The sequence below is a fragment of the Falco cherrug genome, chromosome 4 (genome assembly GCF_023634085.1).
Source record: "Falco cherrug isolate bFalChe1 chromosome 4, bFalChe1.pri, whole genome shotgun sequence".
Classification (NCBI taxonomy): domain Eukaryota; kingdom Metazoa; phylum Chordata; class Aves; order Falconiformes; family Falconidae; genus Falco; species Falco cherrug.
The window spans coordinates 7,583,998-7,596,554 of NC_073700.1; the positions used below are offsets into that span (position 1 = coordinate 7,583,998).

General features: G+C 47.5%; 1 protein-coding gene across 1 annotated transcript in view; it reads left to right on the plus strand.

Moving 5' to 3' along the window:
- Nucleotides 1-12,557, plus strand: part of DNAH1 (dynein axonemal heavy chain 1) — a 64,752-nt gene that overhangs the window by 36,538 nt on the left and 15,657 nt on the right. Inside the window, exons 38-51 of the mRNA XM_055710240.1 lie at nucleotides 209-310; nucleotides 1,479-1,619; nucleotides 2,092-2,252; nucleotides 2,980-3,137; nucleotides 3,275-3,448; nucleotides 3,817-3,855; nucleotides 4,954-5,132; nucleotides 5,958-6,188; nucleotides 7,544-7,740; nucleotides 8,159-8,294; nucleotides 9,469-9,677; nucleotides 10,468-10,639; nucleotides 10,996-11,187; nucleotides 11,733-11,843. Coding sequence (XP_055566215.1) covers nucleotides 209-310; nucleotides 1,479-1,619; nucleotides 2,092-2,252; nucleotides 2,980-3,137; nucleotides 3,275-3,448; nucleotides 3,817-3,855; nucleotides 4,954-5,132; nucleotides 5,958-6,188; nucleotides 7,544-7,740; nucleotides 8,159-8,294; nucleotides 9,469-9,677; nucleotides 10,468-10,639; nucleotides 10,996-11,187; nucleotides 11,733-11,843 — 2,202 coding nt within the window. The remainder of the gene's footprint in view (nucleotides 1-208; nucleotides 311-1,478; nucleotides 1,620-2,091; nucleotides 2,253-2,979; nucleotides 3,138-3,274; nucleotides 3,449-3,816; nucleotides 3,856-4,953; nucleotides 5,133-5,957; nucleotides 6,189-7,543; nucleotides 7,741-8,158; nucleotides 8,295-9,468; nucleotides 9,678-10,467; nucleotides 10,640-10,995; nucleotides 11,188-11,732; nucleotides 11,844-12,557) is intronic.

Below are 12,557 nucleotides of genomic sequence, written 5' to 3' on the forward strand. Positions count from 1 at the left end.
CAGAGCTGTTTGAATGCCATGGGTGGGCTGCTGCACCACATCTACCTCAAACTTTAAGGGACCCCTGGAGCTGGAAGATCTGGGAGAGAGACCTGAGCCCTCTGGCCTGGGCAACATCCCATTAGTAAAATTTTCCTTGCGGTAGTGCAGATCCTCCTGTGAATTCAGCTGAGTGGCAGCCACATTCACCACAGCTTTATTCTCACAGATCCAGCTACTTTTCCCAGAAGAAGGACTGGTTTATGATTATAAACTGTATGATGCTGGACTTAGCAGTGCTGAGGATGATCTGGATGAGGTCGCTAGGGAGGTAAAATATTTCACTTTCAACTCCAAGCTGGGAAATTTAGGGGGAGGGACCAGGAAGCAATACAGTCCTGCAGGATTTGTAGGATTTCCTCATCAAGGGCAAATAAGAAAGGCCTACAGGAACCAAGTGAGAATGTTTAAAGTGAAATCAAGCTTTTCATTAAAGGAAGAAGGCTGTTTCGTGCCCTCGGGTTTGTAAAGTAGATTATTCATGTCTGAGCCAAGGGCTGGTCAGTTCAGACCCAAGTGCCTGTGCCAGTGCTCAGGAAAGTGGGAGGGCTCTACAAGTGTGGCAGCTGGAGGAGGACAGAGAGAAGCTCAGATGGAAAGGTCTGTGTTAGAAAGCAGTGCACAACAGCAGAAGAGCTGCATGCAGTAGAGGCTGGAGGAGGAGCAAAGCAGACAAATATGCCATCTTTTCACAGGAGACAGCAGAGCAGTAGGGTATGGAAGGCCCATCTGGTTGACAGTCACCAGCCCCTGGGCTGAAAAAAAGGGAAAAAAAAAAAGAGGAAAATGCTTCCCCTTCCTGAAATCAGAGCAGAACAAAGAGCCCTACATGAGGCTTAGCAGAAGCTGCTAGAGTTGCCTCTGTGGGAAGGCCACATGGGGCGGTCAGGAATGCACATTTTCTCAGTGTTCTCCAGCACATCCCTGACAAAAACCTCCATCTCACTTGTATAGTGGCCCCTGGGAGTTTAGTTTGTGACTTAATTCTAGCACAAGTCGTCCATGTCTTATACAAGTACAAAAACCTCCATGTGCCTCTGAGTGCAACACAGGTAATAGCACCAAATGTGAAGACAAGATCCCAGCTAAGCCCTCTGCCATGGGGGCACCTAAAGGGTGGGTCAGCTTAGGACAGAATTCCAGTTCTTCCAAATATCACGAGTATTCCATTCCCTTTTGATCCCAGTTTTCAGAAGGGAGTGCAAGTGTGTTGCTGCTGGGGCAATAATCTTATTCTTGAGCTACCTCGCTCCTGAAAGAAATGTATCAGACACTCACAGCAGTGCCATATAGAAAGGTAAGGCTGGCAAGACTAGGCAGAGGGGCTGGAAACCTGAATTCTTCATCAGAATCTGAGGGAAGACACAGCAGAAATAGTTTTCCTTTTCCCACAGGGGATAGCTACAACTGCTCCCTCTAAACACACCCATACCTTTCAGGTGTGCTGGGAGAAGTGGCTGGACTCTACCGCAAAGTTCACCATGGTTCCTGACACCAACTTCTGTGACATTATTGTGCCCACGATGAACACAGTCCGAATGGCCTATCTGCTGGAGCTGTTGCTCACCAACCATAAGCCAGTACGTGCCCAGCTTTGTCTTTGATGTCTCACTTCAGCCTTGGTCTCATCAACAGGAGCACCTTTTCCTCTCGCACTGCAGTCAGAACCTAGTTTGAGATTATTTCCCATTCCCATGGATTGGTATTTCTCTGCTCAGAAGCTGTGCCTAAGTGACAGGAGTTCTACATTCAGTCCTCAGACACCATGCCAGTGCCCCAAAGGAATATCAACGTTCCATTGTTCAATCAAAATGCAGCAGTTGCTAGATAGCCCATTACCATCCCTCTTTACCCATTTCTTACGGTTCCATTTCATACTTCTCTGGTCTGATTCCTTCCACACCAAGAGATCTGTTGAACAGCTGTCCTGTCCTTTCCCAGCCTTTGAATGTCTAAGTGAGCAGTAACCTGCATTTCTTCCAGCAAATGTCAGGGAGCTGGGAAACAGACTGTATGCCTATGGTTATGCTGCATTGCTGATTATGCTTCTAGGTTCTCTGCATTGGTCCCACTGGCACAGGGAAGACTCTCACAATTACAGACAAGCTTTTGAAGAACTTGCCTCTCAGATACATCACCCACTTCCTGACATTTTCAGCACGCACCTCTGCTAACCAAACCCAGGATCTCATCGACAGCAAACTGGAAAAGAGGCAAGTTCCTTTTCTATGTTTGAGAAGGCAGTATCCCTACGCTTAGTGTGTCTATCAACTTGGCCATCTAGTTTCATCCCAAGACCTGAAGGGGCCCCAAAGACACACAGCTGTGGATAGCAAATAGGACACACAGCTGTGGATAGCAAATAGGACACACAGCACATCTGAGCTGGGGTTGTGAGAGCCAGTAATGACTTCATAGAATGGCAAGAAAGTGAGGATCATTAGTGAGGGTCTGTAAAAGTTGCTCCAATTCTAGTTATTCCAGAAATACTACATTTCACAGCACAGGTGTTTGCAAACCCTGGTGTGGGATTTTTATAGAAACTGATGAGGGGAGAAAATGTGGCTGCTGACTCCCAATCCTACTCCCCATGGTTAACAGTTTCCCTCTTGCCTCCCTGGTCAGCCACTGTGGTTTGAAGTTTCCAACAGATTCATGGGCTCAAGCTTTGCTTTTATTCGTATGCATTTATTCATTGACATTGTGCATAAGTAGGCAAAATTTCACTTGTGTTTGGAAAGAAGCCAGTGCCTCAAACATTTCTCTGAATCTTTTCTGTGCAAAGGCCCAAATAAAGGGGTATACGGAGTGTCAAGCGGAAGGATAGGTGAAACTGCTGTCCTAGGAAGCCTCTGGAGAAAAAACTGCTTTGGGATCAAGTTAAGAGTATCTTTGCAATAGGAGTTGTCCTGCATCCTTACACGGCTTCTGTCTTTACAGGCGGAAGGGTGTGTTCGGGCCTCCAGTTGGGCGGTATTTCATATTTTTTATTGATGACTTGAACATGCCCGTGCTGGAGAAATATGGTGCTCAGCCACCTATTGAGCTGCTTCGGCAGTGGATGGACCGCCAAGGCTGGTACGACAGGAAACAAATAGGTAGGATGCAGATCCTTTGCCTAGTACTCTTGGCAGAATTGGCCCTGTTAGGTAGATGTGCATACCTGCTGCGGAGATTTGTGGCGAGGGTTTTTAGCTACAACTTCACATTCATTCGTGATTTTTGACTCTTCAAGGTACTTTTAAGAAGCTGGTAGATATTAATTTTGTCTGTGCCATGGGACCTCCTGGAGGGGGAAGGAATGCTGTCACTCCACGCTTCACTCGCCATTTCAACTACCTCTCCTTCACTGAGATGGAAGAAAGCAGCAAGAAGATTATCTTCTCCAGCATCCTCAGCAGCTGGATGGGTAGGTTCTGCAGACAGCTGCCGCCTCCTCATGCTGCGAGTCAACCTGATGATAATGGAGATTGGAAGGGGAGCAATTAATAGCGATGGTCTGATCAAAGTGTTGGAAGCTGGAACTTGCAGTAGTTGCTTGAAGATGCTTTTGGGAAAGTTTTGTTTGAATCTTGACAAACAGAGAATTCATGCACTGTTTAGACTCGGGGCCAAACTGCTGGTGCAAATCAGCAAACTTCAACTTTGGCTCTCACAGTTCCATAAGGTATCCTATAGCCTCGGCCTTTCAAAGAGGATTTTGTTTGTGATGAATGACACAGATATCTTTCATCTCAGTATGTAAATCTGTAACTCAGTTTTTTTGCCTTTTTCTAGCTGGACTCCTAGGAGAAAGAAGTTACAGAGATCCAGTGCGTAAGTAAGAGCAGAAAGATAAGAGAGAGAGGGAGAGACTGTGAATGGAACAAGCTGATGGGCACAGCATGGCATAGCTTACCTGTGCTTTCAGCAGGCAGGCACTTGCCCAGACAACAGCCTTCTGTGGAAGCAGAGCCTTCTGTTACTCTCCATCTGCTGCTGCCTGTGGACAGCTGAGCAGGGTGGATCTAAGCATGGTGCTAGAGCCACCCAGAAAAAAGGGTTCATTTGGAGTGAAATGAGTCCTCTCATAATTGACAAGGTGGGAATTTAGGATCATCTTTGCAAATGTGCCCTCATCTGCAAACTGCCAGTAGGAAGGAATGAGAATAGTGAGCTATGAGAGAAGCAAAGCAGAGCTTTCTGAGTGCTTCCAATATTCACAAGCATCAGTACCTGACTATGAGCTTAGGGGCATACTGAGGCATCTAGCTGTGATTTAAAAAGAAATTAAAAGAATTTTGGAAATAATGCAGAAACATACAAAATACTAAGTCACAGGGCTCCAAGTTTGTTACAGACACTCCTTGGGAAGTAATTGAGGGGGGGGGGAAGTATTTTATGCTCTAAAACTGGCAGCTGTGTTTAAATCTTGCTAGACTATTGCATAAGAAATTATTCCTCAGTGACTTTGCATATGCTAAGCAAAATGAATTGCGAGGTGGTTTAGCTAAGAGGGCACTCACACCTTCTAGCTTAAAACTATCTGAGACTCTACTGTAGGAGTACAAGGAGGGAGCAGGAAAGCTTGTCTGGAATATTTCAAGTAGGCACCAATTACCTGTCTGGCAGTGTTTCCTCTCTCCTTGGGGTGCATGAAGTCTTAACACTGCAGAACTGTTGTGATACATTCTCTTCTCTCCCCAAAGTTGATTCCTTTGGGTTGGGAAACTCATTGGCAAACTGTCCACTGCAGTGAGCAGGTGCTTGGTCAGGTCCCCACAGTCTCTGCATAAGTAAGCAGAAGAAAAGTGTGTTCCTGGCCAAGCCCTAGCAACACCTCTGCCACTCAGTGCCACCTGTCTGCACTGCTAGGACCTTCTCAACCCAGAGTCACCACCTTGACATCCTCTCCACCTTCCTCTGTCTCTACAGCAGGAGCATTTGCAGTTAAAGACTTAAACGAGCCCTTGGTTGATGCCAGTATCCGCTTGTATTTGACCATCACATCCCAGCTGCTGCCCACACCAGCGAAGTCACATTACACCTTCAACCTGAGAGACCTCTCCAAGGTGTTCCAGGGCATGCTCATGGCTGAGCCCAGCAAGATTGAGGTGAGTCCTTCCATCAACACAGCCATGCCACTCGGGGGAAGACCAGAAATGTTCCAGTTAAGGGTCTCATTGACAGGCCTGCAAACAGGCCTCGATTTCTTGTTGAAGCTGCATTTTGGTACTGTTCAACGAACGTGGTGATCTTCCCTTTGGCTATATTGCCTAGTACCAGTAGTGAACAGACCTGTCACGCCACCCCAGCCCTGCCTTGGCATGGAAGCAAGCACAGGGAGCCAGTATACACAGCCTGGCCATTCAGAGCTGGATGGAGCCATAGGGGACCAGACAGGAGGCCACACAGGAGCAGAAGTGTTTTCCTGTTACCAGCTTGTAGCAATGGAGGCTTCTGCCCCTTCAGCTCTCCTGAGGGACCTTGTTCTGGCTCCGGTCTAGCTGGTAGACATTGTCTTATCACAAGAAATACTTGGGACCCTGGTTCTGTGCTACACTGGAATAAAAGGATCTTTCCAAAAAGAGACAAGAACTTCTGAAAACAGTAAAAATTAAATCAAACTGGGGGAAAGATAAGGACAAACAACATGAAATTAAAATCTCTCAAAGAAAGCCTGACATATGGACAAATAGAAGGGGGATTAGCCAAAGCTGTAATGAGCTCCCTGCAAAGCAGATGTTTTGACAAGAGTTGATTTTGAGAAGGAGAAGGGAATGCAGTTTCCTCCGCCCAGTTCTTTCCCCACTCCAACAGCTTTGTAGCAGGAGTGGAGCTGGCCCCACGCCACGCAGGAACCAGCTTTCCTGACAGCAAGGCTCTTAATAATTCTCTGCTTCTCTCATGGGGGCTGTTTTGCTGGGATCTCTTAACAGAACAAACTGCACCTGCTAAGACTGTGGTACCATGAGAGCTGCCGGGTCTTCTGTGATCGTCTGGTCAGCAAGGAGGACCGGGCTTGGTTTGACAACCTGATGAAGAGTATGATGGAGGAGCTAGGCAGCACTTTTGATGAGGTTGTCCCCTCCCAGCCAGTTCTGTTTGGAGACTTCATGGAGCCAGATGCCGATATCAAACGGTACAAAGCCATTGACAGCCAGGAAAAGGTAAGGGCCCTGGGAATCGTGATGTAGTGAACTATGTTCGCATCTTCCAAGTGTTCTGTAAACAAAACAGTTAATAGCAACCATGGGGCTGCTTGAGTTGAAGGTGTCTGGAATCACAAACCCTCTCAGGGCTCTCCTGTGAAATCCTACCCCAGATATGGATACTGGCTGCATTTGGTGTGATGAGAAGTTGAGGTGGAACAAGCTGTCTCTGCATTGCCATCCTGGGGGCAGCCTGCTAGGCCAAATCTCCCAGATGAGCTGCTCTTGGGACTGAAAAGTGAAATTGGCTGGAAAGAAATGGCACATTACTCCCAAACAATACTACTTTTGCTATTAAAGACTTCACAATTGACCTTTACAAGTAATTAATGTTACTGCCAGATTCCCTGTTGAAAAAGATACTGCGAGTACTTTGGTAGTGATAATTAAGCAAAGGCAATGAGCAGTGCGTTTTGCAGTCATTATCAGAAACAGATGATTATCCTGTCGTCTCTCCTCTTGTGATAGCTGTGTGACAAGGACTGGTAATTAACTGAGCTTTCCAATCTCTTCTGCAAAGTAGGTAGGCCTGTACCCCACTGAGGTGAGCACAGCTGAGGCAGCCAGACTTACCGAGCTGCTGTACAGTCCACTGATGCGCATAGGACTTTGGCGTCTAGGCAGGGATCTCAGTACTGTATGAATGCCAGCTGATGTTGCTTGCCCAGGTTCACAGTGAGATTGCTGAGGGGGTAGGACCAAATCCCAGATGCCTTGGTGCTTCATCTCATGCTCTGGCCCAAGGTTACTGTTAGAGAGCCCTGGAAAAGGCAGGAGATGCTGCTCCTGCAGCTATTCTGTGTGATGGCTGGACTGGGAGAGGAACATGCTTCTCTACCTGTCCACAGCCAGCAGTATTTTCTTCCAGCACTTGCCCTTTCCAACCAGGATCCTAGCTACAGCATGCAGCGGTCAGCTATAGGGCAAGGAAGCTTGCTCTCCCAGAGGGAGGCCCTGGAACAGTGTGGATCAGGCAGCCATAAACTACTTTATTTTGAACTATGCCTTGCTGTTTCTCCAGGCAAACAGCACTGTTGGGAACAGCAGACCTTAGGCACTTGCCTGAATTAGTTTAAGATCACCATCCAGCAGCTGCTGCCACCACCCCTACCTAAATTCAGCCTAGTGCAATGGCAGCTCCTATAGGAGCACAGAGTAAGGAGAACCATCACCTCACCACAGGCAGCTGCTCCCAGACCCTGCTGAGCACCAGGCTCTGCCCTCCTAGAGCCTTAGGTGTGCTTACAGGCAACCGCCCCCTTCCTCACAATTGCTTTTATCTGGTAGCCACAATTGACTGTTTCTGCCCACAGCTGAAGCTTGTGATTGAGGATTACCTGGAGGAGTACAATCAAACCAACACCCCAGAGCTGAAGCTTGTGCTCTTCATGGATGCGATACAGCACATCTGCCGAATCAGCCGGATTCTGCGGCAGGCTCCGGGGAACGCTCTTCTGCTGGGTGTTGGGGGAAGTGGGAGGCAGTCTCTCACCAGATTGGCATCACACATGTAAGTAATGCACCCCTATGCGCATAATGTGGAACAGCTCCACTGGAGCTGCCTCCAGAGAATCTTTTCCTGCCCTTCCTGCTACTGGTTACATGTTTTTCTGGTTGCTGACTTCAGATTTCACACTCAAGAGCTAGGGCTCAGTTAACATGGACATCTACACTGGAAAAATTGGACTCTTTCACCTGCTAGTAGCTTGGGTTACTTCTCCCAGTTTCTAGCTAGCTCAGGTATCTCTGCCTTGAGTAAAACATGCCCTTGGGTTGGTGACCGAACATGCACAAGGGCAGGTGTGTGCTCAGGACTCATTGCAGGAACACAACTTGTTTGGGTTGCCTGAGTCCAAAACACATACTCGGGAATGACAGAAGAGGAGATTTTAGTTCAGTGTAACTCCACAGGCTTCTTTTTCCTTTAGGGCAGATTATGAGTGTTTCCAGATCGAGCTGTCCAAAAACTATGGCATGACCGAATGGCGAGATGATGTGAGGAAGATCATGATGAAGGCAGGCCTTCAAAGTCTACCCAAGACATTCTTATTTGTAGACACACAGGTACAGGAGTATTAGCTTGGTGGACTCCATCTCAAATGGAGTCAGAAACACATCTCTAAGCTCAATAAATTGCCTTAAAAGGGATTGCGGAGCTTGATACAAACCAGGCACCACTTGTACTTCTGAAGTAGCCCACCTTCATCATCTTATAAAAAAGTCCCCGGGAAACTAAAAGTGGTACATTTGTTGCTAGAGGGACTGTGGAGCTGTGAATGGGGTGATTCTTCTGTTGCTCGAGGAAGACTCTTTCAGCTCCATCCAAGGGTTTTGTGGGATCAAAGATTTTAGACCCAGGTGCCTGAAGCTAAGCACTACACTGACCGCTGATACTAGTAGTCCTAAGTCACATCATTCTCTTTCTTTTCAAAGATACCCATAGATTTAGGACCTTATGCCTGCTGGTTCCACAGGATAATGTCGGCTTGTTACTGTGAACTGTTACTTGCTAATGACAAGGCCAGCTTCTGGAATTCACAGTTATGTTCCCCATAGGCTTTTTGACTGCCTTCATTATCATAGGAACCAAGTCCCTTCTGGCAGTGCCCTAAGCAGTGAGATGAGCATCTGTCAAATGCTGCTTGCTCTTGCATCCTTTTCCCTGCAGTGAGAAGCATATGTGGGAGAAGAGGAGCATGGGAGGGTACATTTAGGCAAGTAGATGGATTCTGTGTATTTCTGATTTAGCAAAGGTGGAGAGGTGAGTGTAGCTCTGGAGGGATATAATCCCACAAACTGTGACACATCCCTACGATTACTCTGTCTCCCACATCGATGAGATTTATCCTAATAGTGAAGTGCTCTGTGCTGGATGAATGAAGACCCAGAGCAACCTGGTGTCTGGGATCTGCTTGCAGATTCACTGCAAGGCAAGGAGCGAGGCCCTGAGCTCAATTTGTCTGTAAGGAGACGGCGAATGGGCAGAAGGATGTTTGTCCCCAGACACACAGCCTCATCCCTGAAATGGCTGAAGATGGCTGTTCAATTGGAAATGCTGGACAAGGGTCAGGGTGTGCTTTGGTGGAGCTGAGTGATCACAGAAATTATTTCTTATAACAGAGGCAGAGGGCTGTATTTATCCAGAAGTGATCTCTGTGGTATGTGGAGACATGACTGTCTTATGACGTACAAAACTGCTTTATTTCCTCCCCTCCCCCCATCCCCATCACCTACTTAGATTAAAGATGAATCCTTCCTTGAGGATATCAACAACCTGCTCAACTCAGGTGACGTTCCCAACATTTATGACCCTGATGATCAAGAACAGATCATGACGGCTATGAAGCCCATTGTTCGAGATCTAGGGCAGCAGCCCACCAAGGCCAATTTGATGGCCGCATACACAGGACGAGTTCGCAGCAATATCCACATGGTCCTGTGCATGAGGTATGGTTCAGGCGTAGGACTCCGTACTGTCAATGTTAATTACTCCCTCCTTGTCCTTTGCCTTGCATCACTTTGTCATGGCACCTTTGTTTCCAAGCCCCTGACTTTGGAGAAGGAATACCATTTGCATACCACCTTCCCATAGGACTGGATACTTTTTTTTTAATGCTTTGCTGGTTTCAAGATGAAATTTGAAAACTTTAAGAGTATGATTGTATGTGATAAAGATTAAACATAAGCTTCCTCCTCCCTCATGCACCATTGAGCTGTTTGTTACAAAAATATCTTGCTTGAATTTGGGGCTCAGTTGCACCATGTTTACTCATGAATCTAGTGCATAGTCCATGGGCAGCTTGCTTGCTTGCAGGAGGGCTGCCAGAAGGTACAGGGCATTCTCAGTGCAAGTGGAAGCATCGGGGCTGTGATTTTGGTCGGGTGATGGATGCAATCTCTGAATTCACCTTGAAATAGAATTCAGATCACATTTATTTCTTATACGAGAAGTGTTCTTTCTAGGGAAGGACTCGTAAAACATCACCCCACTACCATCTTAATATTTCCAGAATATACCCAGGACTTCCACAGAGTATGTTGTGATGTGTGCCTTAGGACATGCAGCTCACTGCCGCAACTTTCATTCCCCATTTCCCCTCCCACCTTCTTCCTTGGGTATATTCCACTCCTCCTTAATCTGTTAAGAGTTCAGGAGGGTTCTAGGGAACTAGGAAAGCTATTTTATCCCTCTGTTTATAGCTAGTTGTAACATCTCTTTTCTGCATTTTTCCCTCAGCCCTATTGGAGAAGTCTTCCGTGCACGCTTGAGACAGTTCCCCTCCCTTGTGAACTGCTGCACCATTAACTGGTTTAATGAGTGGCCTGCTGAAGCCCTGCAGTGCGTTGCCTTCTCCTTCTTGCACGAGATCCCCCATCTTGGTGCCCGTACTGAAGATGTCAATGGGATGGTAGGTGCCACACTCAACACACAAAACACAGCTCCTGTATGCTCAACATGCCATGTCTCTAGATGCACGTAAGCAATAGATGCAGGGCATACCTGCAGAAAGGTCCTACACTGTAGCAGAAACATTTAACGGCAGGATCATTCAAATACAGAACTGGTTAGCCTTTGTATGCCTTGAAATGAGCATGTCCCTTTGTCACCCTCTCTGTGGCACTGAAGCCCACATGCATATATAAACAGTGCTGTGACTGTATACTTAGGCTCTTTGTAAGCCTTTTGTGCTCTCTATGGGCATCACATAGACTTACCTACATGTTCAGTAACGAGTAAGATTGTTTCTGTCCTTTCTCCTTGTAGGTTGAAGTATGTGTAGAAATCCATCAGAGTGTGGCAAAGAAGTGCCAAATGTACCTAGCAGAGCTGGCCAGACACAACTATGTCACTCCCAAGAGCTACCTTGAGTTCCTCAGCGTCTTCAGTTCCCTGATTGGAAAGAAGAAACAGGAACTAGAGACAGCCAAGAACAGGATGAGAAGTGGCCTGGACAAGGTTTGTCCCTCACACCCAGGAGAGCTTTGGGCCCCCCTTATCTGCTCTGAGCAGTGTATTTGTAGCTGCAGAGATACAGTGAGATGCCCTACACATCTCCTGTGTAACAGGAGAAAACTCTTGCTAAAGCAAATGAGAACTATGCCTTCTGCCAGGGCCAGTCTTTCTGAAGGTCTGAGACTGTAACAGCTCGAAAAGAATAATGGTCCCCAGTCTTTGAGGACCACAGACCTTTCCTGTAGCTCATCATCTCTCAGGATGTTCCTTATTAGCCTTTTACTTGAAAACCCTGTAACAGCAACGTTGTTCTGCTGACTGATTGCCACGAGCTTATGTAGTAATGCCCATTGTGTGCAGGCATTACCATTAGGTACTACTGTCTATAAGCACACCCAATGCCAGATGGTTGCTTAAACAGGGGCCAGGGCAAGAGCTGGTTTGTACAGCCTGACACTGCGCAGGGAGCACCTATCAGGGCAGCACAGCCCTTTCCTAGGGCTTTCCGTGGCTGCTGTCGGTCCTCTTGCTCTGCTCTGCTCCCACAGCTCCTGCAAACGGCAGAGGATGTAGCAGAGATGCAGGAGGAGCTGGAGTCTGCCCGCCCTCTCCTGGCACAAGCAGCCAAGGACACACTGGCAACCATGGAGCAACTGCAGGTACAACTTGCACTTTGCAAGTCTGACTGCTCAGACTGAGGACAGCTCAGGGAGGCCGTGCGGGGACTGTACAAAACCTGCTTGATGTAGCAGTAAGAAGGTCTCCGATTAACACAGCAGGTATTTATGCAGAGCAGCACTGCCAGCAAGAATGGCCTTCTGCTGGGGTCCCTGGTGTTGTTGGGGGCGAGTCACAACCAACCAGCCAGTTGCTAGCAGAAGTGATGGCTCACATGCTTCTATCTGAAACCACAACCCAGGGATCAGTCAGGCAAGCTACCAGCTCCCTTTTCTCACTGGTTTAGATCCTTGCATGAACTAGCATCAGTACTACACAATCATCGGGTGGCCCGAGCAGCTCTTAAGCCCAGACTGTTGTTGCTGAAAGGAATCATTCCCCCACATCCCATTCCCAGTGAGTTGATCCAGCTGCAGCCTGCCCCTGCTAGCCCAAACCTCAGGGATCACCACACACAGTCACTCATGCCATTGCAGAAGAGGGAACTGTCCTGTGTTGGTTGTCACTACCTTCCCTCTTCATTGCGTCCCTTCCTGCCCATCTACTGTGGGATGGCCAGACTGAGACAGAGGGAGCAGCAGAGGCAGTAACATACAGCTCTGCAAGCAAAGGGGAAGGAGTCTGTACATAGCAGATAAAGATTTGGCTATATACCACATTCCCTTTACACCTCCTAGTAGTGTTTTAACCCTGGA